This window comes from Ochotona princeps, chromosome 7 (assembly GCF_030435755.1).
Source record: "Ochotona princeps isolate mOchPri1 chromosome 7, mOchPri1.hap1, whole genome shotgun sequence".
Lineage (NCBI taxonomy): Eukaryota > Metazoa > Chordata > Mammalia > Lagomorpha > Ochotonidae > Ochotona > Ochotona princeps.
The window spans coordinates 8,991,696-9,016,325 of record NC_080838.1 but is presented as its reverse complement, the minus strand read 5'-3'; the positions used below and the strand labels follow the sequence as shown (position 1 = coordinate 9,016,325).

Here is a 24,630-nt window from a genome sequence, read left to right as displayed (position 1 = left end):
AACAAACACGACTGGCCAGACTTAAGAGGGTTCCCGTTGGTCCTAACAAAAGGCTGCATTCTTCCGAGACCTTTGACAGAAACTAAGAGGATAATTCTGAACAAACATGTATGGCCACATGGCCAAGGCCATATTTGCATCTCTAATCACAGTAAATGCCTCGACATCTGGGTGTCTGACTTCACAGGTGTCAGTAAAGCCCTTCAATGGATTGAGCATGCATTCATTGAGTACCTACTGAATGCTAATGTTGCTTTGATGCTACATGTACCAAAGTAAATGAGACACCCACCATCCCTGTTTTCCAAGTGCCTAAAGATACACTGTCAGAATAACAAACAAATTCTGTGACATTCAATAAAATACACCAGGGCAGAGGCCAACACAAACCACCAATGTCCTACTGCCAGCTCAGTAATATATAAATGTCCCTTAAAAAGGAAAACGATTTGTATTGTATTCTGAGACAAGGTTTACAACAGAAATACCACAAGAGAAATAAAACCATGAATCAAATGCAGGCTAAGATAGTGATTTGAAATTTGCACTTCATTAATTTCATGTGCCTTGCTTGGGGGCTCTTCATTCTTTCAATAAGATTAGCTCAAAGCTTAACTGTTTTAACTATTTGAACTCTTAAAATGTTTTATTTGCAGGAAAGAATTCTTTGGCTAAATATTTGAAAAACATACACGCATAAAGTAGAGAACAAAAGTTTGTATAAGTGTACATGCCGAGCATAATCTTGCTTCAAGAAGAACCTGCTTATTAGCAGATTGGGATGGAAAGAAGAGTTGGAAGTGAAACGAGTGGGCAAAGGTATAGAGGAGGAAAGCAAAAATTAAGATCACTGGTTTTGGGTAAAAGTCGTAGATGCTGGAAACCACACAGAAGCTCTTTGAACCAACATCTAAATAAAATGGCTCATATTCAATGCCATTACATATAAGGAGTTAAATTTATGTTATATCTAATTTTGTCTCAAAGTGAGTGAATTGCATGGCTTTTCCTTTAAGGGAATGTATAGTGATGGAATAACAGACTACCATATCCAGATGTGCAGATACACTGCAACATGCACCCCTGCTTCCAAATCAAAGATGGAATCCAAATGAAACTGTTGGACATGTGCAGACAATGGGATGCTGGACTGTCTGACATTGTCTGTACCACAGTGTCGGGGCACACTTAAATGACAGACTGATGGAATTAACACTCCTTAAGGACTGTACTAGGGTAATAATATGGGGAAAAGCAGTCAGGGGATGGGATCTGGTGGGGGGAGGAATCCCAGACTCCATGAAACTGTACCATAAAATTTAAAAATTTTAAATAACATTTTTGAAAAAATCAACTAAAATCCTAATTTTCATTGGCACATGGTTGTCATTTCCTAAAAAATACATTCAGAAATTTTTCCATAACACATTTCACACTGACAACACAGCTCTTCAAAACAGACATTCTTTTACTGACACACTTTCCTCACTTCCTCCCGCACTTATTCTGTTGTCTTCGCTAGTGAAGTGTCTTCTTTGCAATCACAAAAACGACAACAAAATGACTAATAGGTTTCCTACAAACCTCAGAGATATTTTACACTGTTCACCACACGTCAAATTTGTGCTAATATTTTTCAGAGTGAGATTAAATTGATAAAGTGATGGGGGGGGGGGAATTCCAAGCTCCCAAAATTTAGATTTCAAATACAATTTAAGTAATCACAGGTAAGACCTGAAGGCAAAATGAAGCTAGAGAATACTTCATCTGTATTTCCTGCCTCTCCTTCTCTTTCTGCCCGTGTCATCCTTCAAAGACTGTATCATCCAAACAGAAAGGGAGCTAAAGCGATCTCACAGCACTTGATGTGATTCCAGACAGATGCCAACAGGTTTGGGCCATATCAGAGTGCTTCAAAAACAAATTGGGGTCAAGAGAATTAAAAATTGGTTATGATGTTGAAAATTTCTGAAATCATGCCTCTTAAGGAGTCTTCAAAAAGTTCATAGCAGATACATATTATGAAAACAAATTCTACCTAGTACATACCAAATTCAGCAAAAAAGCTATTAATAAGAATACCCAAAAGCTGGTTATATTACATTAAAACAATGGGGTGAATTCTAACAGAGGTGCAAATGAGTACAGTACCCTGAGGGTTAATTAATTAGCAAAAACAAAAGATTCATTAAATCTGTGGACATGCTATACATTATGCTTCTAATTCTTCTAATTTGGAGGCCAGAGTGGATACTCACATTTTTCTTTTTCAGGCACAATCTCCATAGCTGTCATGATGGCGATTAGGGTGACCTTCTCCTTTGAAGAGCAAGTTCCTGGTCCTTAAACACAGTACATTAAGTAAATCAGTAACGCTACACATTAATTCTTAACGATTGCTTTCACCCAAACAAGATGAACCATTTCCTCTTTTATACTTCACTCTTCTGCCCTAAAACCTCCAATACCTTCCCCTCTAAAAGATAGTTGCAATAGTCATGACTGGGCAAGGTACTGTTGCTTATCGAGTGCTTACTTATTTCAAACAATGTGACAGGAATTCTTGTCCCACATTTGGCAGAAATGAAATGATTGGTCAATGTTAACAGTTACTTACAGAATGTACAAAACCCAAACCCATATATTTGGACCTAAGACCCTATACAGGCCCATCTGACTATCACTTCCTTCTAATTAATATCCCATTAACACCTGACACACACTCATGCATTTCTACACTAATCTACTCAGAGTGGTCTGTTTCTCATTATGCATTCACTATCCATCCTTAAAGCCGCCTACCTTCAAATCCAACCCCTCATGACTACCGGGCATCTATATTGTGCATGCATCTCCCCTGTAGCTTGAATGCTGTCTGCATAAGGAGCTAAAATGAAACAATGGCAGCTACATATAAAGGTTCCATATTCCCAAATACACTCTAAATGCCTTAAAAGCAAAATCATACTTCCCAACAATGTCTTCAACTCTAGATATCAAAGTCAGCTGGAAAGGTTTTTTATTTTGTTTTTGTTTTGACATATCAAAATCTAGAGTTGTGCTAGACATCTGCATTTTAAGTTCTCTGGAAGATTTAAATGTTCTGTTGGAGGAATGAGCTCAACTCCTGGCAGGTGCTACAGGTTTCAGGGTTACCAGAGAACAGTGCACTCCAGACTGTACACCTGCTCAATGAAAGGGGATCAATGGATTGAATGAGTTGAGCTCTTCCTCCTCCATTTAACACTAATATTACATGCAGTGCATTATCCAAAGTACATCAAATGTTCCCTCTACAGTCAGAGAATCAATTACAGCAATGCATACCATAGTGTGCACATGCAGCTTTAAAATGAGAAATAAGATATTTGTTCTAAAATGCTAATTGTTCAGTTGACTAACAATGAAAAAAGTATGGGTGAATAGTTGAAGACCTTAGAAATAATTTGAAGATTTTTTCAAAATAAAACTGTAAGCCAACTCTGCCCTATTAAAGCCATGACTCTAGACACACACTGTTGCTAAAAGGCCATCCATTTTTCTCAGTTTCCAGAAAGAAGGAGGAAAAAATGCAGTCACAATTTTAAAATGATAAATCACAAACATCTAAAAATGATTAATTCTTAAATGGTCGGGATCGTCCATGAGCAAGAGCACAGAACATGTACCCTGTCTGCCTAGTTCTGCAAATGAACCAGGACAAATTAAAACACTGCACCTCCCTCAGCAATTAACAATCACAAATCATCTTTTCCCTGGGCCTAATTACTGTCTTCTTCATATTTAAATATAAGAAGAAAATAAAAGATCTGTGTGCTCTGTCACTTTCTTGTTTTAATCTTCATAGAAATGGACGCTTGTCCAGGGCTGTTGGTTCCTCCTCTTTAATTCAGTGTGCCAGGAGTGTCAGAATATATTAAATTGGCTGGCAAGCAAGACACCCCACTGTCCTTTTAATACACAGAACTCACCAAGCATCCTAAGGGGTTCTGGCATGATAATGCCCCTGCAAACCTGAGGTGCTGCAGATGAGTCTGAGACAGGAGATGGAGGTGAAGCAAGGCCACAGAGCAGGGGATTTCTTAAGAGATGGGCACACTGGCACAAAATAGTAGCCAACAGTATTCCTCTCCACTATCTTAAATATCTCACAGTTAGGTGATGCTAGCTCTCTTCATGGATTGATCAATGAATACATAGCCAGCACATGAATTGAACAGAGAACTTTTAGAAAAAAAGTTAATATTTTAAGCAAACATGAAAACAACTCTATGCCAGTATCAGCACAAAAGGCTTTGAGCTTTGAGAAATAAAAGGTATAAACCTGAGAGCACTATGAGTTCAAATGAAGACTAGACGAAAGGCTGAGAAACAACAACAGAGGAAGAAGTAGTAGTAGCAGCTGATGCAAGGATGGAGCTGCTCTTGGCAGGGGAGCAGAAGGGCCCTGGACCAGCACTGTCCAATCAGAACTGGGTGCTAGCCCAGGACCCCCGCACTGAATATCTGCTAAGTGGATCGAATTGGATAATCCAAGAGTGACAGAGAAGGCAGGCAGATGAGAGGAGACGCACAGGCAAATGCATGAAGATAAACATACACGGCCTAGAGTGCAACGAACCAGGACCTCTGACTTGAATGAGGCTGGATTTCACACTGCTGAAATGGGCAGAGAGTGATTTAGAGTATTTGAACCAAACACTGGTATAACTGGTGTTTTGCAATAACACTTCCGCATAGCTAAGGGTTTGTTCTCCACTCCCCTTCCCGGCCACCACAGGCTCAGTCCCATGAACAGGGGATGGCATGCACAGGAGCTCCTAAAGTATTTACAGAATGAGTAATTATGACACCAACATGCTATTCAAGATTCCTTACCTTCTCAAGTCTTTTAAAGCACAATTGTTAGGGGAAAAAAAAATCCCCTCACTCCTCTGGAGACCACAACTTAAGGAATGCTATAGATCTAGAACAACATTTATATTCAACTTATTTTACCTTTTGAAATAATAAATCAGCATGTAATACTCATACGTTTTTAGAAATATTTTAACACATATCTATAGTGTAAAGCAATTAAAATAGGCATAGCCTTTTCCTTTGACTATTTTTTTAATGTTCAGAGCCTACCAGATTCTCTTTTCCAATTACTGGACAGTATGTAATAAATTATGATTTATAGCCATCTTCCTGTACTATGGAACATGGAAACCTATTATTCCTGTTTTCTGGAACCCTTTATCTGACCTCTCCCCACTCCCCCTCCTCTGACTCTTCCCAAATTCCAATAGGAATTATTTTATATTCAGTTTTACTTTATTTAAAAAGAGGGTGTATGTCCACATGAAAGAAACATTTTTCATTTGTCCTCTCGTGTCTGGTTTCACTTAACATAATGACAACTGGCTCCATTCATTTTGCTACAAATGTCAGACTTTCGTTCTTTTGTATGCTTCAATAATGCTCCACTGCCTACACATACTACACGGTCTATTACTCATCAATATAGGTTGATTATTATGTCTAGGGCTGCAACGAAAATGAGAGAGCAAGTATATCTTTCATATGCCAATTTTGCTTATTTGGACATATATTCAGAAATAGGACAGCTGAGTCAAGACAGATGTGTCAAGACAGCTGAGTCAAGACAGGTTTTCCGGGAGCCTCCATAATGTACTTCATGGCAGCTGTACTAATGTGAATTTTCACCACAGAGTATCACAGCTCCTTTTCTCCATACCCTTACCAGCATTTTGGTCTTTTTCGTTACAGCCATTCTAAAAAGAGTGAAATGATATCAATTTAGTTTTGGTTTGCATCTAATTCCTTCTCTACATGGACACAAGGTCATTAGAAGTCCAAGTTATTTCCCTACCTTATGTTCATAGCTTGGGCTTCTGAAAGCAGGGAGCTCGTAAGATTTTGACACATCACCCTTTATAAATAAATATCATCATGGAAAATAGCTACCTCACATATCAGCAGGGGCACAGGTGATATGAAAAGAACCAGGATAGGCAGCATCAGCCACTAATATAAAGTCAAATAAGAGCAATTACTTATATTCAACCCTGCACTTTCCCCCACTTCCTCCCTACCACCACTCCTCCCTCGACTGCAGCTACATCAACCTTAAATCACACACATTATTTAAAAACTCTACCCACCCAATTTTTCATAGCATAAACCTGCATTTTTGCTTACCACTTTAATTCATCAAGTTTTCTACATTTTTAAAAATCTTATTTACTTTTATTTATCTGAAAAAAAGGAGAGAGAAAAGAGATAGAAACAGATAAATAGGGCCCAGTGAACCTTATTTTTTCACCTTTATGTTTCTCAATGAATGAAAAAACTGACTTTTCTGAACCACAAACAACATGCTACGAAATGTTTTCAGTGATTTTATAGTTCTGACACAGAGATGTACAAAACACAATTTGGTAACTCATGACATGTATATTAAGGTCACTGAAACTTGAAAATGATCAACAAGATATAATGGATTGGTGTGATAAATCTATCCTCCCTTTGATTTGGTGGGCAAACTGTGCATGGGACTCAGATTCAGAACTAGTTTTGTTGCTGTTCTGTTTTTGACTTTTTTTTTATTGGAAAGGCAGATTTACAAAGAGGAGAACTAGAGAAAGTTCTTTCATCCACTAGTTTACTCCCCAAATGGCCTCAACAGCCAGAGCTGAGCCCATCCCAAGCTAGGAGCCAAGAGCTTCTTCCAGGTCTCCCACACGAGTACAGGGTCCCAAGGCTTTGGGCCGTCCTCGACTGCTTTCTCAGGCCACAAGCAGGGAGTTGGATGGAAAGTGGAGCAGCCAGGACACAAACCAACACCCATATGAGATCCCAGCTCATATAACGTGAGGATTTTAGCCGCTGGGCTATGGTGCCAAGCCCCAGAACAAGCTTTTAAAATTTTTTTATTAATGTAAAGAGAATAGGTTTCATGTATTTTTCTCCCTCCTTCTTTCCCTCTCTCTATTCCTCTACCTCTACTTATCACTTTAATTTTTACAAAGAAAATATCTTTCAGTTTATTCTGTAAACACATGCTTAACACAACACTAACTATATATTCAACAAGTGAATCAAAGATTATCACCGGGAGATGACAGGCTGGGATCGGTGAGATAAGCCTATCATTCCAATGAGAAAGTGAATTAAATGCAGGGGCCTGGTTTCAGAACTAATTTTTTAAATGTGTCTTGTCTCCCATAACACTGATCATATGATTAGCCAAGTAATAGGTACCACACACAAGTTAATTGATTGGAGGCCATCTAAAGAAGTCCTCAACTTAACAATAGTTTTTTCAAGTTTGCTAGGAGTTCTAACTATCTACAAATCTCAATACTATCAAAATTGCTCTGCATCCTATTAAGAATACTTGTAAGACAGCTAATGAGCTTTACTTGTTTAATTTTATTCATCTGATTCTCTTAATACGGAAACTACAACTATGTAAATGAGCAAAGAAGCCAAAACCTTGGGGCCCAAGTGAGGGATACACATACACGCACACACACACACACTACACACTACACACCACACACACACCCTCAAAACTGATTTCAGAAACACTTTATTCCACAGCCTTTTTACCTCAAAAATTTCCATTGCATCTTTGAATTTAACTTTTAGATACCAAAAGAAAGCAGAAAAAAAATAGGAGTCAGACTACACTTGAATAAATGGTAAAATATCAGAAGCTATGTCCTATCATAATCTTTATTTCTGTTAGTTTCAGTCAAAAGTATCAGTTGGAATGTACATGTCCAGGAACAAAACAAGAAGATGGCGTCTCATTTCCTACACACTCTATTATCAGAAATGTTTCAAAATATCTCACAAAGACTCTCATATCAATACATGCAGTTATGCCTTCAATGATAATTGTGGCATGTTATGACTGTCTTTCTTGTGATTTTCACATGCTAAAATAATGCTGTTACAAAAAAACATTCTCTGAGCTATTAATCACACATGTCTTGAATAGAAGCTATTAACATTTTATAAGCAACAGTAAACAATGGAAACATGATTGATAAAGCAGTTCCTGCAAAGATGTTTGGGACAGTATGTAAACAATTCAAGACAACAATGAAAACATCACAAAGTTAATTACAGTAAACAAAATAAAGGCCCAAATTGCTCAACTGTGACAGTAGAATTACACAGGGCTCAGAAACAAAGCAAAGAGCTACACCTAGAAATCTGAGCCAGTCATGAAAGCCTAGTTTCTATTTTCACTTTTCTTGCAAAAGCTAGCTAGCATTTACGGAATCTGAAATGAAATGAAGAGTTTATTTAAGGGTCCATTTCAAGTAATCTTATCACAGAATCTGAGCAGTTATCCTGCAGGTCCATCAGTTTACAAGTGACAAAGAAACACACTGAGATTTAGATTTCAACTCGACACCAGGCTTTTGAAAGAATCACAACCAGAATTCAGGTTTCCTGACTCCACAAAGCACAATTCTTCCTGAAAAATTCCTTCCCTGAAACAGTACTTCCGCTCCATCCATTAGTCAATACATTCACTTTCCATCAGCACGTGGAATTAACTTTGCTGTCTCCATGGTTCTAACAGAGACAAGGTAATGTCACTGTGAAGGCCAAAGCCTGGGTTCACTGCTCAGACAGGCTTGGGTTCAAACCCCAGTGTTGTCACTTCCTGGCCACTAACCTCATCAGGCTTTGGGTGACCAGCTTGTCTGAGCTTGACTAGGACAAACCTACATTTAAAGTTAAAGTTCTTGAGTATAAGGAATCACCTGTATTCCAGAAGCTAGTTATTGAACTACCTTGATTTTTTTTATCTATAAAATAAGGATTATTGTAATAATTCTCAAAACCCATAGAATTGATGTGAGGGTAAACAAATGAATATTTAAAAAGTGGTAGCATAGTGCCCAGGCACCAGGCAGGGATCACTTCCAGATCTGTTTACCGCTGCATGTGTCTCCTGACATACTGCAGGTGTAAGTGTAAGTGTGAGAGCTGTTTAAAGCAGAGATGATAAAGCCAAGAGGGAGAATGATTTCTCTGCGAAATAGGTCAAGACATCGACTTGGAGCAAGTGGGAAGAGGGTGAAGGAACAGGGACAAGAATCATATAGAAAGAATGAAGAATGCAAAGAACAAAGGAGAATGCCTGGAGGCTCTGCTACTTAGCAGAATCAGACAGGAAGTGAGTAGAAGGTGTTCAGGGGCTAACCAGCATGAGAGGAAAGAGCAACCGTTTCAAGTCTAACACATACAGGGATTCCTCAAGTAAGGGTGGGGAATGCTGGGTCTGCAACACGCATAAGGCCCATGAAATCATTTGGCCAAGTACTGCCAAGGCAACCGCAGGCAGAGCTCCAAATTCAATATATGCACAGCAGGATATATCATTTTAAATTAATAATTTTGCATGTCCCACAGTTGATACTATAAATATCCAAATGATCCTAGCCTTGCCATAAAGAATTGAAAATAAAGAGGCGGGAAGTGATGTGTAGGACAAACAGGAATCTTATCTCGCCTACTCTGGAACTGATTTTAGAAACAAAAAGATGGCCCAGTGCCGTGGCCTAGTGACTAAAGTCCTTACCTTGAATGCACCGGGATCCCATACAGGTACTGGTTCTAATCCCAGCAGCCCCAATTCCCATCCAGCTTCCCGCTTGTGGCCTGGGAAAGCAGTCGAGGACGGCCCAAAGTTTTGGGATCCTGCACCAGCTTGGGAGACCCGGAAAAGCTCTTGGCTCCTAGCTTCAGATCACCGCAGCTGTGGCAACTGAGGTCATCTGAGGAATGAATCATTGGATGGAAGATCTTCCTATCTCTCGTCTCCTCACCATATATCTGACTTTGCAATAGAAATAAATCTTTAAAAAAGGAGAAAGAGAAGAAGAAAAAGAAACACAAGGGACCTTTGGGGGCTAAAATGCCTACAATTCTACCATCACTGAAGCATAGACTACCGTATCTAGCATATTTATCTTTGTAGAAGAAAAAATCCAGACACAAATAAAACCCAACTATCAAAACATTTATCTTTTTCTCATCAATAATAGGTTGAAAAAGGTTTTCGTTAAAGAATGAGACAGGGATAAATGAAACAGGAAAGTGCTTTTGGTCATGTTCAAAGACAAAAGAAAAAAGAAACGGAAAGTAAGCACAGGTGGTGAACGGACAGAAGCCGAGCACGTTGGGCTAGCTCGCAGAAGCAGGCAGACAACAAATTCCAGGTTGATATTCAGAACCCACGTCTGCCACAAAACTGCTGGCCGAGAGGGGAGAAACACGATTTCCCGTTGATGCTTGAGGCAAATTCTCAACATGAAATGAGATAGGACCCAGTCACATCAGAAACTCACTCAGAAATAAATATTGGAAAGACACTCAATACCACAGGGCAAGAACTTCAAGCAACCACTATGAGAGCTGATCCTGAACTGGGAAAGCCAGTAGCAACTGTAATACGTGAGGCAGGGATTGGTGAGCCTAGAAGCAAATAAAATGTAAAAATATAATAAACTTCCCATTCCACATAAGGCAGAAAATTATTATAACTTTAAAAGTATTTGAAGCATAGTCAAAGCTAACACTAAGATTTCCAATAATATCAGCAATTGGAATAATAACTCACTCCATAGGAAAGGAAAGCAATAAAATAATACCGAAAAGAATTTAAAATAAGTAGGTTAAGATGCCACCAGGAGACAGAGGAAGAAATAATACTGCAAAAAAAAAAGAATACGAAAATATGAAATAAAGCAGCTAGAAATAAAATAGTAATATGAAAGGGAAGAAATCAAAACTCATGAAACAAAAATACATTCTTTGTAAAAAAAGAAGTATAATCTTTCTATATAGAATAAAATCTAGGTTGGACATAGTGTAAAAGAACAGGTAAATCAGAAAATCAGAAAATAACACCGAGGAATTTTCCAGATGCTGGGCAAAGGAGATAGATAAAGAGGGCGGGGGGGAAAAGATGAAATAACTAGTAAAAAATACAAACAAAACATTTCAAAATTCCAACATTTGTGTAAAGAAAACTACAGTAAGAAAGAAAAAAAAGGAAATGAAAGAAGAGTCAGTATTTAAAAGTGATCTGCAGCTTGCACTTGAAGTGTGTTCTGGATGCCGAGCGAGGAGGATGAACCAATCGCACTCACTAGTGAGTCTCTGATGGCTGCACTACTGCGCTCCTCCGAACCCGCACTTACCCGCCTACGTCCCCACTGCCCTATCTCAAGCGCTCTAGGGGACAGTGGGAAGCAGCATTCACAGCTCCCAAAAGCATTTTCTCCCCAGCCTCAGCAAAGGCTCCCAGAAACAGCCCTCCATGCTGATCCTCCGTCTAAACTGTGTGTGTGCAAGAGTCACCTCGTCTAACAGCATGCCCCTTGCCAGGGCTTCCTGCCTTCAAAGACTGATCAACTCAGATACTTGTCCTGTCTCAAGACAGCTCTGAGGAAATCACCTCAAATTCAGAGCTTCTCAGGGCTCTGAAGCTGGATGACAAAACAATTCCTCAGGCAACTTTTGCTTCCTTCCTGTCATTTCGTAAGATGGTGACTGTAAGAGCAATGGCTAACCTCCTGCTCATCTCCACCTCAAAACCCTCTACCCTTGGAACACCGTCTGCCATACTTCCTAGGTGGTTCGCAGCCTTCATGCTGTTAAACCTGTCAAGTCTCACACTGCATTCTGGTTGGCCTAATAATAACCTTTACATATCTTATCATTATCCCCTTATTGAAATATGTTCTTCATTTGGCTCCTAGGAAGCTCCCCATCTATCTCACTTTCTTTCATCCCCCTTACAAATCTCTTTTGCCGGCTCCTTCTCACTGACTTGAACATCAGCATACTCCAGTGTTCCAAATTTACATCTTTCTCTTCAATCACATGCACTTACCTCTTAATTTCATCCAGCTTCATGTCTTTGAACATTATATATTTGTTGAAAGCTGGTGAATGTATATTTTCAGGCTGCCCTCTACCCTGGACAACTTTATTTTTCCAGTTGGAAACCCCAAAGCTGTCTCCAATTATACACATCAAAACTGAGTTCTGGATCTTCCTCCAGTCATTTGCCCAACATCAGAAAATGGCATTACCATTAATCTATGTACTGAAGTGAATCAATCATTCTTGATTATTCATTTTTTTAACCATATTTGACACCCTATTCATAAGTAAATCCTGTCAGCTATAATTTCAAAATATATGCAGACTTTCATAGCTTTATACCACCTTCATGACTGGCATTCATGTAAACTGTTAGAGTTGTCTCCTGCCCAGGATAATATTCCTGCTCCTTCTCTACCACCCACACTCTATTATCAACCAAGCAGTCATCCTAACAAAACATAGCTCAGAATGCAGCAGTCCCCGGAAAAGAGTCAACTGGCATTGCCTAGTCTCCTAAAACAACAAAAGAGTTAAAAGTGCCCTTCTTACACTAGCCAGTCCTGGGAAGCAACTGGACACTTGCTGAGCCACTAACCCACAGAGACTCCAGGAAAAGCAGATGAGGGGCCCACTCACCTAGGCAACTCCCCAAGAAACAACTAAGCAGCCTTTCCCCGGGGATTTGGCACTCCCATACTTCAGGGAGGCAGAGACATTTCCATTCATTCTTTTGGCCCTGAGGCAGCTGAGAAGAAACATCCTTGGTAGAAAACTGAATCAATGAGACCTTGAGGTATAAACTGCTTGCCTTGTCCACCAATGCTCAACCCAGGAAACACTGTGCAGCCTTCCCTGGCCACGCCAGGGGCAGAGACCCTAGGAAGTAACCTGGGCAGCCTCCTAGGGACTAACAGGGACAACCCTGCTATGAGGCATTCCGAGTCCCAGTCACCTGGCCTAGAAAAGGGGGTTTCACACACTACTTACTACTCACAGAAACTGAAACACCACACCCACAGGTACACACACTATGCACACAGCTGAAAGTGAACTTGACTCATCTGATGAAACTGTGCCTCAGCTATGCTGGCAAGCTAATTTCACAATCACGACTTCGACCACTGAGACACTTGTGACACTACCAACATTAATTAGAAATGAAGCTATGCAGACACTATGCTAAGCACCTGTCTTAAACCAAAGACAAAACACCATGTCCAACCTACATCCTAGGACACAGTTTCCACAGAAAGGTTTGTACTTCAAAAGCCACCCTGTACAATTGATAGGAGCAACTACCCACCAGATGCATGAAAACCAAAGCAGGGGGCACAATTAGCAAGAGGACATCATGCCTGCAAGCCAACATAATAGAGCTCTAAAACAGACCTCCCACTACCCCAAATGGAAATCAACAAATTGCTTGGCAAAGATTTCAAGAGTAATTTTGAAGCAATATAAAGAGGTAAAGAGAACAGAAAGTTAACAACATTAGAAGGCCATTCATGAAGTGAATGAGAAATTTAATAAGAAAGATCGTAAAAAAGAACCAATCAAAAAATATTCAAGCTAAAGAACTCAAGAAATGAAATTATAATTGAGAACTGCAACAGCAGAACTGAACATGCAGAGAAAAGGATTTCTGAGTTTAAAGACAGGTATTTTGAAATAACCTAGTCAAACAAAAAAATTAGAAACAATGAAAGCCTTCGAGCTTACTGGCTTAATTAGTAAGCATTTGCAATATGTTCTCTCTGATGTAAGGCAACCTGCATGCCAGATACAAAACAGACAGATATATAAGTAAACAGGTGTGTGTGTGTGTGTGTGTGTGTGTGTGTGTGTGTGTGTGTGTGTATATATATATATATATATAAAATGCAGATAACATACTGCTAAGAAAAGATGTGCTGCAATATGTAGCTCTATTACCAAATAAAAGTAGGATGCCCATTGAAATTGTTACATATGACAATTTGATACTAGATTTTCAACTACTGCCTGTATCCACAACGCCATGATGCACTGAAATAACAGTATGTTGGACTTCAGCTGTTGCTGGAGGACTCTGTTATGTTATGTAAAAACGCAGGGAAATGACAGGGAAGACAAGTGGAAGGAGAGGGGGGCAAGGAGTGGGAAATCACTATACCTGCAATGATAAAAATAATAAAAATAATAAAAACCAAATTTCAAAAAAGAAGCACATGAAATCTACTGATTTTACATAAATTAAAAGTAACAAGCTCTATGTACTGATGAAACAAATGTATGATTTATGCCTTGGGATGAATTGGTCTTACCCACACAACCCTTTCCTCGAGAGGATCCCAGTACTAAGGACAACATTCCAGTATTTTTGTGTTCTCAAGGCATTCTGAACTCTAGGCTCTGCTCCTCTTGTCTGTTCAATAATGCAATAAAGACCATAGGAGAATTACACTTTACTGCCATGTTATTTAATCAGTATTGGTAGGATTTCACAAGAGACCCAAAATAATTTCTTGTTCAGATTAATTTACAAAAAGCCTATTCACTTGCAGTCCAGGACTCAGGCATCCTGTGAGTAAAGGGCTTGCAGATCACTGCAACCTGCGATGAACAAATCCCTAAATAAATTTTAATCTAAATCACATTTCCTAATAACTCTTATCAGGGAGTTCCCATAGAAATTAATCCCTTGACATACAGCAATTTGTAGTAGCAACTTTAACCAAATGTTTGTTCAGAACACACACACGCACACGCGCACACACGCACACACGCTTCAGTAAGCTCCACATGAAGTTAACAACAAAAACAATAGAGTGCATTCATCGAATGAGCTTTAAATCTAATTCGTTTTAATATTATCCTGGCCTTCGTCCTGGAAATGCTATGGCTTTCTATTTACACAGAGTTTATCATCGTGATTGTCATCATCGGAAAGGAACAACATGGACAGTACTTTATGCTGAATGTTGCACAGTGCATCATTATTTATTTGATCTCATAAAGAACAGAATTGTCTAGACTGCATTCTAGACTATTAGTTGGAAAAACAGACAAGCGGATGCCAATAATACAGATTTGGCAAAATAAACAAGTAGTCATTGCAGGCTGTTTTATTTTTTCCTGTTGAGTTGTGGGTGCATATGAAAATACATGCAAAAGTAGGATTTTTTTCAGAGGCTTCTAAAAGAGAAAAAGAGGCTTGTAGAAGCACAAAAATTGAAGTGCTCTTCTCTACTCAGCACCATCAGAAAGGATTTCACAGAGGTATAAATCTGAAAGTAGCTGGTGTGTGGAATCACACCATGGTACGACTACCTCTATAACAGAACATTTAAATCATTACTTTATTGAACCTCTGCATGAGTAATAATAGTCCTGCATTTAACATAAATATATTGATTTCTTAGATACATATAATGGCTCAAGGCCAAAGAACGTAGGCAGAACCAGGATTCTGCCACAATTTCTGGCTCTCCACCACTTAAGGTACCTCCTTCCACTATGAAATGAGTAAGGACAAACTTCTGCAAAGATACAATGCCTTAAGAACAGGATTTTTTATTATTCTGGAGGAATGCTGGTAATCAGAAAAAAGGAAATGAGAGCAGCAATTACTTGGTGATAAACCAAAGTGAAGTGCCCTCTTTGGCAGGGAAAATAGGCATTTTCTTCAAAGATAAAAACATCAGAATTTAACCCATGACCAAAGTACTGCAACCTGTATTTTGATCTTAACTCAGATATGAATTAAAATGGGGATTCAGGAACAGGCACCAATGACACTGTTCTTGGATAAAACCTGTCCACCCAAAAAGTAGTTTCTTAACAAAAACAGTTAACTTCCAAACTATGTATCTCTGGGTGGCAATGACTTGGATTATTTATTTGAAATTGTTCATTTAAGTTTTTGCTACTCTAACCACAGCTCAAACTCAGTAGCTGCACTACTGTAACCATAACTTCAATTGGAATGTTACAGAAATTGGAAATAACAGTAACAGGACCACACAGCAATATCTGGTTCTGCTTCCAACCTAGATAATTATAAACAGGAATGTAGCTGACAGCCATTAAACATAGAAACATATTTTCTTCTGTCAAACATGTTAGAATTACTGCAAACATATAAAAATACTAAAGATTGTTTTCCCCATGAATCTTAACATTGATAAAGTGACTAATTCATGTATGCATCTTAAATGTTGCTTAATTCTGGAATGAGGGAAGGCATGCGAGAAGTTCAGAGTCCCTTGAAATGGTCGTCCCCTGCAGGACAGACTCCCAGAAATCAATGAGAGTGACACGGTATGCTGTTTGACACTGTCATTGACTAAAGTAAGATGAGAACCACAAAGATAAAAGATGAGTAATACTGAAGAAGAGAAGAAAAGCTTTCTGTTTACTACAACTACCGTATTTCAATGATTTCCTCATAAAAAGAGCAAATATCCACTTCATGATCACTACTCCATAACTGGCTGAGATACCATGATAAAATTTTAACATAACAAAGATGGCTGGTGAAAATAATAAACACAGAGCAGTTGATTCTCAGGATTTCAAATTAAGAAACTTGTTGCATGTAACTGTGATTTTTTTTAAATTCACTATCACTCTTTCCACATAAGTTGAAAAATATTGTAAAAAAAATAAGGGAGAGAGAGATTAATATTTTTTTTTAAAAGCCGATATACAGAAAGGAGGAGAGACAGAGAGGAAGATCTTCCATCCGATGATTCACTCCCCAGGTGAGCCGCAACGGCCAGTGCGCGCCGATCCGAGGCCGGGACCAGGAACCTCTTCCGGGTCTCCCACGCGGGTGCAGGGTCCCAAAGCTTTAGGCCGTCCTCGGCTGCTTTCCCAGGCCACAAGCAGGGAGCTGGATGGGAAGGGGAGCTGCTGGGATTAGAACCGGGGCCCATATGGGATCCCGGAGCTTTCAAGGCGAGGACTTTAGCTGCTAGGCCATGCCGCCGGGCCCGAGAGAGATTAATATTTAACATAACTCCAGTAAGCATACTTTATCTAGGGGCAGTTGGAATATTTTTACCTGATGACATCATTAACAAAAACAAATATTAGGTTTCAAAACAATATGTAAAGAAGGGTCATATTTTGTGTAAACAAGCATAAATAAAACTGAGATGCAATTTCATGTCTTACTTATTTTCTAATGTTTCTAAAAACACGATAAGGCACGTATTTTACACAGTGGTTAAGATGCCATTGCATGGACCACATTCCTATCAGAGTGCCTGGGTTCAAGTCCTGGCTCCGCTTCTGAATCCAGCTTCCTGCTAATATGCAGACTAGGGAACAGCAGATACTGGAGTCCTTGTCTCCATGCGGGAGACCCAGGTGGACTTCTCGGCTTTAGCCTGATCTAGACCAAGCAGGTCTGGACATGCGATAAATGAGCCAGTGTTGGGAGGACCTCCAGCTCTGTCTCTGACTTTGAAATAAACCAAAAATCAACCAAATAAATAAATAAAATAATACATCTGACTCATGTAATTGTTAAAAAAGAGAATATGATGAAACCAAACATAATTAACTTATTTTCAGTAACCAAAATCATCTGTTACCAAAATGACAATTTATCTATTTCTCATAGCAACTGTCACACTACTCTTCAAGGAGACTGGCATTGCTCAGGTCACTAAAGGTGGTATTTTCTTCCCTCATCCTTCCTCGGGTTTATTGAGATTTTATCCAATGCTTTAAGAGTATTAAGGGACAGGTAGGTTAAACTGGGTGACTATGCCTTAAACAATCACGGTGAAGCCTTCTGTGGATTGGCAATTGTATTAACTGCGGCAGAAGGCAAGTAATCTTTGTCCACCTCAAAATCCAAGCTAAAAATAAAACTGGGGTGAAGCTTACATTAAACACATAATCTATAGTAAACTATCAGATTTTCAACCCTGTTTTTGGATTGACATATGTACAGTAAATTTCATAGATAACCAATAGTAAACAAAAACAAACAGTGATGTATTATATTAATACTGTTACATCCCTATAAAAAATTTCAGACAAGCTCATTTTAATGTTAAGGAAAAAAAATTCTATTTAGGGCCAATTTTCTAAAACAGCCTACACACCCTCAGGAATCAACACTTAATGCCTCGAGTTCCAGCGTGAGGAATCCAGCCCATGACAGTCCTGTGCATGACAGGATTATGCCACTACTTCCCCACCCACTCCTTCTGAGGGTGAGGTCACAGGGCACTTAACTCCAAGGATCATTACTCATGCTATTGGCAGTTAAAGCACATGTTTACTGAAGGCATAAGATACACGAATCTGCTGCAGCACTATTTGACACCAACAGTTATGAATAAAACAGCTGACGAACTTGAGCCTTTTAGACACTTAATCTAACTAGCTCACCAAGGCATCTGAGCTCTCTGTGGTGTCTGACACTAACTAACTAAATAAAAAAGAATATTTGTGAATAACTAAGCTATCAGGGGTATTATATTTAGATCATGTACTCTGGAAGAAATAATACAATTTTTACAGACCACAGAGTGCGAAATCCCAATATTCTCTATTGTATAACACCCACTGTTACCATTCAATAGGCAGATATTTCTTTTTTTTTAAGATTTATTTATTTTTATTTGAAAGGCAGATATACAGAGAGGAGGAGAGACAGAGAAGAAGGTCTTCCACCCAATGGTTCACTCCCCAAGCAGCCGCAACAGCTGGAGCTGCACCCATTCGAAGCCAGGAGCTTCCTCTGGGTCTCCCATGTGGGTGCAGGGTCCCAAGGCTTTGGGCCATCCTCGACTGCTTTCCCAGGCCAAAACCAGGGAGCTGGATGGGAAATGGGGCCACCGAGCTTAGAACCAGTGTCCATATGGGATACTGGCATTTAAGGCAAGGACTTTAACTGTTACGCTATCACGCCAGGCCCAATAGGTAGATATTTCTAAAAAATATTACCAAGTTTCCCTCCTACACTAAAACCTACTTGAACTATATAGATTCAGTTTCATTAGATATTTATATATGCAACATTGATCATTCTCTTCTTCTGAACCTTTTTTCCAGAATTCCTTCTATATCTATGGATTCAAGACTCTGAGTTGCCAACCACACTCTCAAAAGTCAACTGAACTCATGCCCCAAGGTGACCCATTAGGAATCACAAACGCACCGTGGCCAGATAAAATTCATGAACTTTTAAATTCAAAATAAGTCATCCCCCTATCTTTATAAATAAAGCTACCAATTCTTCTCACTCCATCCTTTCATGGGCCCATTTTTTAATAGAGGAGAGAAGACACAGTCAGGTCCCTCCAAAGTAAAAGGTGACGTCACAGGAAACCCACATGAAACTCTAGCCCCCAAATGTGTGACACTCAACAGCTAAGAGATCAAATTACAGAAAAAAATAAACCATGTCACACTAATCTTAAAAAGACATCATGAGTATAATAATTTTAGACAAGGTATCTTTTTAGAGCAAAGAAAATTGAAAGGAAAAAAAAATGAACACTTTACAATAAAAAAGGGTTAATTCCTGAAGAGTAAGTAATAATCTTAAATATTTACACACCTACAAGCACAGCTTCAACCCACACTGCAAAACAACAGCAATAAAAACTTGTCTGAACTGCAAAAGATGTACATGGATCCACAATTATAGTTGAAATCTTTAATTCCACTGTTACCAACTGAGTAAAAAGATACTGATAAATCAGGAAGAATAGAGGGAGAAATCAGAAATGCCATCAGACATTCTTGATTCCACAGGCACTGAGAAAATGAAGATAACTGCAAACTAAACTCAAAACTAGCAAAATAAAAGACATCCTGAACAGCAGATCAAAAAAGAAAAAAAAAGAATTTTTTAAAATGAAAAGTTAGTCTGTTGAGAAAATCTAAAGGGAATATTCTATTAGCCAGAATGATAAATAAAAAAAGATGAAGACACAGATTACCTAATAGAAGTAACAGCACTAGATATTTTCCAGAATATAAATGCATGTTGCCAACTTTATATCAATACATTCAATGACCTAGACATAGTATCACTAGACAATATCACTAAACCTAAACATTACACCAACTATCAAAATTAGTCCAGAAAAAAAAAAATACACTGAACAGCCCTCTATCTCTTCTAAAAATTGACTCTGTTTAAAACATCTCACAAACTCAGGTCCCTGGTAGCTTCACTGCTAAACTGAAGCTCTTTAACATTTATTCATTTGAAAGGCAGAGTTTGCAGGTTTGCAAGAGGAGTAGGGAGATAAATAAGAGATTTTTCCATGCACTGGTTCACTCCCCAGATGACTCCGTAAAGGCTAGCATTGGGCCAATCCAAAGCAGGAGCCAGCAGCTTCCTCCATGTCTCTCACGTGGCCCCAGGTGCCCAAAGCCCTGACCCATTCTCCACTGCTTTACACACACATTAGCAGGGACGTTAGTTGTAAGTGGAGTAACCAGGACTTGAACAGGTACCCAAACAGGCTACCAGCACCTCAGGCAGCGACTTAACTGGCAACTCCACAACACCAATCACTCTACTGCATATATAAGGAACACAATTCCACGTGGAAACAAATGGAAAGTTAGGACGGCCAAAAAGACTTTCTCACTTCTTCTGTGAGGCAATAATTAAGGAAAAGAAAAAAAATCAGAGAGGTCCAAGAAAATCAAACCTACAGTCTCCCACATGAGCATAGATGCAAATATTCCTGACAACATTGTGGTAAATTAGAGCCAATGATATCTAAAAAGAACACATCACACACAAATGGAGTCTATTGCATAATGAAATTTGGCTTAACATTCAAGTATCAATAAATGTAATTCACCAGAGAAATGCCAAATGTTAATCCCAGTAGATTCAGAGGGGAAACAAAGGCAGTCTGACAAAACCAATACCCATTCTTATTTTTAAAAACTTTCTTCTCAAAACAAACCACAACACACAATAAACTATGAACGAAGGAATAAGCCTGGCAATCAGAGGCTCTTACGCACAATGCACAGCTAATGGCATGCGTAATGGGGACAGACGGAACATTTTTTCCCACAGTCAGGAAGAAGGCAAGATTCTTGCACTCCCCACCTGTGCGCAGCCTTCTCCTGGAGGCCCTGACCAGTGAAACGGGCAGAGAAAAAGTAACAAAAGACATCCAAGTGGAAAAGGAAAAAAATGCCTTTACTTGTTCTGTGTTTCTTCTACCATATCTCCAAATTTGATGTATTTCTTATCATACCATAAAGACGAGAAAAATGATTCAATTAAAATCACAGCACCAATCCTTAAGTACTTATCTATTTCCTGTACAGAATATTGGGGAGGGGGTTGGCGAGGAGCATGAGGGTTACCTGCCTCAATTTGCTTAGCAAATGGAGCATCACCATGTGACAAGAATATTCATGGTGACCGTTTTGAAATTTGCTACTTTTAGAAATAGCATACTTTTGTCTTAACGTCATCTTTTAAACAACGCCTTACCACAAAATACAAGCAAAATCAAAACAAAAGAAAAAGCACAAAATGCAAATGCCATCCTCAAATGTCACTCTATCTCAAAACTTTTGATTATTAAAAACGAATCTATCCAAGATATAAAACTCATTTCTTCAAAATACGTTAGAGGACCAGCGTTGTGGCAAAATGGATCAAGCCACCATTTGCGACACTGTCATCCATATTATAGGCCAGTTCCATCTCATCTGTACTACTTCCAAAATCACCTATGTCCTAGAGGGAGGCAGGAGAATACGTCCCAAATATCTGGGCCCCTGACACTCCTGTGGAAGACAGGATGGAGTTCTTGACTCCAGACCTTGGACCAGCCCAGACCTGTCCGTTACAGCCACTTTGGGAGCAAACTAGCAGATGAAGGATCTTACTTGCTCTCTCTTCCTCTCCCTCTCCTCCATTCCGAACAGACATATATTTTTAAAAAATTTGAACACAGAAATTGTTTCCTCATTTTGTTTTGGAAAAAAGACTTACAGATTAATAAAATTATTTCAAAAATGGGCTGCTTTCTTCATTGACAAATTAACGTTACCTTGCTGTAACTTGATCTCACAAACTTCAAAATTTTTGTTAACTTTTTGACTTTTTTCTTTAAGATTTCTTTGAAATTCAAAATTATAGAAAGAGAAGAGAGGGGAAAACAAGAGCTTCTATCCATTGGTTCACTCCCCAAGTGGCTATAACATCCAGGGCTAAGCCAGGAGCCAGAAGCTTCAACAACATCTTTCTTTTTAGTTAAATGTTTTGGGATTCCCTTTTATTGTGATGATTTGAAATGTGTTATTTCTTTAATTTCATAATGTGATGTATTTTATATTCTAAATTTCTGTACAGTGTTTGTATGATTCTAACACTCAAAGAGGTTTTACTTGGACTTACAAAAAGACTTTCATGAAAGAGAAGGACCAATTCTTGGGCTTGATAATGAAATGGTATAACAATATACTTACAATACACTTCTATCATTGTATTAAAAATATGTCATGTAAGGGATTTAATTTATACCTTACAGGGTAACACTCTAAGAATTTTAATTTAAAGGTACTCAGTTTTGCATAGTAGGATAATTCTATATCCCTTTTTAATCCATTAAGACTTTGCAGCTATTGTCACAATTCTATTCAATTTAGAATCTGATCTGGGAAAACTACCCAGGTTTGGATAATCATCTAGAGTCATGCTTCATGTGACAATGGGGATATAACCTAAGAAATGCATTTTTAAGGGATTGCATTGTTGTGCAATCACCTTCAAGTTCACTATTACTAAGATGGCACAGATGCTGCACACCAAGACTATGCTACAGCCCATTGCTCTTAGACTACAAATTCCTCTATAGCATATTGCTAATCTGAATACTGCAGGCAACCGTAATGTCGTGGCAAGTATTTCTGTAGCTAAATATATCTAAACAGAAAACAATATAGTATAAAATATAAAATGGCATAGAGATTGCATGATAGAAGTTGCTTTGGGCAAGTCAGGGATTGCATGGAGACCCAGTGTAAATGCTGACCTGACTATTCACGACTGGAGACTTTGTGAACACTATACCACGATCATGACACTAACCTTATAACAAAAATGGGCTTCTTTCTTCATTGACAAATCAACGTTACCTTGCTGTAACTTGATCTCACCAACCTCAAAATTTTTGTTAACTTTTTGACTTTTTTCTTTAAGATTTCTTTGAAATTCAGAATTATAGAAAGAGAAGAGACAGGAAAACAAGAGCTTCTATCCACTGGTTCACTCCCCAAGTGGCTATAACATCCAGGGCTAAGCCAGGAGCCAGAAGCTTCTTCCAGATTTCCCACGTGGCAAGGGCCCAAGGATGTGGGCTATGTTCTGCGGCTTTCTCATTTGTATGAAGTGGAGTCAGAGGTTAGGCAGCCGGGACAGGAACTGATGCTGACTTCAGATGCTGGCATTGCAGACAGTGGCTTAACCCCCTGCACCACAAAGCCAGCCCAATTTTTTTATTATTATTATTCCTTTGTAGTAATAGTTGGCTTTAAACGCATTGCGCTATGGAGAAACTTGGGATGACACTGGGTGGCAGTTACCCAATCCCTGGGGTAATGTGGTGGTTGGGAGGCTGGGCGTGGTTTCTTTCTTGTTTCCTCCTCTCTTCCAGTAAACAAAATGTGTAAACAAAGGTCTCACCCACTACCTTCTGATCCCCCACCCTTCCCACCCTGATCAGCTATTTAAACATCATTACTAATAAAATTTTAAAAAAGAAAACACATTGCAAAGTTATACAAATGTAGTCTCATTATTTACATCCACTGTCAATGCTTTTTTTCCTTTTTTCCTTTTTTTCTCTTTTTGTTGAAAACCAAGATAGAAATGCACGTATTAGCTGAGACACACACAGGATCAGGATAGCTTGTCCTGCTGGAGTCCAGGGCAATGACTGGCTAAGAGGTGTCATCTCCTTTAACAAGAATGTTTTCGGACCCGGCGGCTTGGCCTAGCAGCTAAAGTCCTCGCCTTGAACTCCCCAGGATCCCATATGGGCGCCGGTTCTAATCCCGGCAGCTCCACTTCCCATCCAGCTCCCTGCTTGTGGCCTGGGAAAGCAGTTGAGGACGGCCCAATGCCTTGGGACCCTGCACCCGCGTGGGAGACCCGGAAGAGGTTCCTGGTTCCTGGCTTCAGATCGGCGCAGTACCGGCCGTTGTGCTCACTTGGGGAGTGAATCATCAGATGGAAGATCTTCCTCTCTGTCTCTCCTCCTCTCTGTATATCTGACTTGGTAATAAAATAAATAAATCTTTAAAAAAAAAGAATACTTTCTTCTGGGAACCTCCAGAAGGATGGAAATTGTCATTATTATAAATATTTTTAATAAGTACAGGTTGAACATTTAAAACTAATGATACAATATTAAACATCAAGCCATCATAATTATCCAGATGTATGTACCACACTAATTGTGTGTTGTACCTTCACATAATTTAATCATGCAGTACATTATTTACACCAGGTTCATCACAAACATGAGTAAAATATTTTGCTCAATGTTATAATGGCTGTGGTAGCAATAAGTGCTAAGAATTTTCAGCTCCGTTAGAGTCTGACATGACCATTCTCATACATGCTATCACTGATTGAAACATTATGTGACACACAACTGTGTGTGGTATCCCAAACTTTTCTGGTTGTTATCATGGGCCTTGAGGGATGTTCAT

At 39.0% G+C, this 24,630-nt stretch overlaps 1 protein-coding gene across 3 annotated transcripts in view; it reads right to left on the bottom strand.

The window, feature by feature from the left end:
* Window positions 1-24,630, bottom strand: part of IQCM (IQ motif containing M) — a 420,838-nt gene that overhangs the window by 308,084 nt on the left and 88,124 nt on the right. For all 3 annotated transcript variants that reach the window (XR_009245823.1, XM_058666784.1, XM_058666785.1), the window contains exon 2: window positions 2,259-2,342. Coding sequence is in view for 2 of the 3 variants with exons in the window: in XM_058666784.1 (XP_058522767.1) it covers window positions 2,259-2,295 (37 nt within the window). In the remaining variant the exon portion in view is untranslated. The remainder of the gene's footprint in view (window positions 1-2,258; window positions 2,343-24,630) is intronic.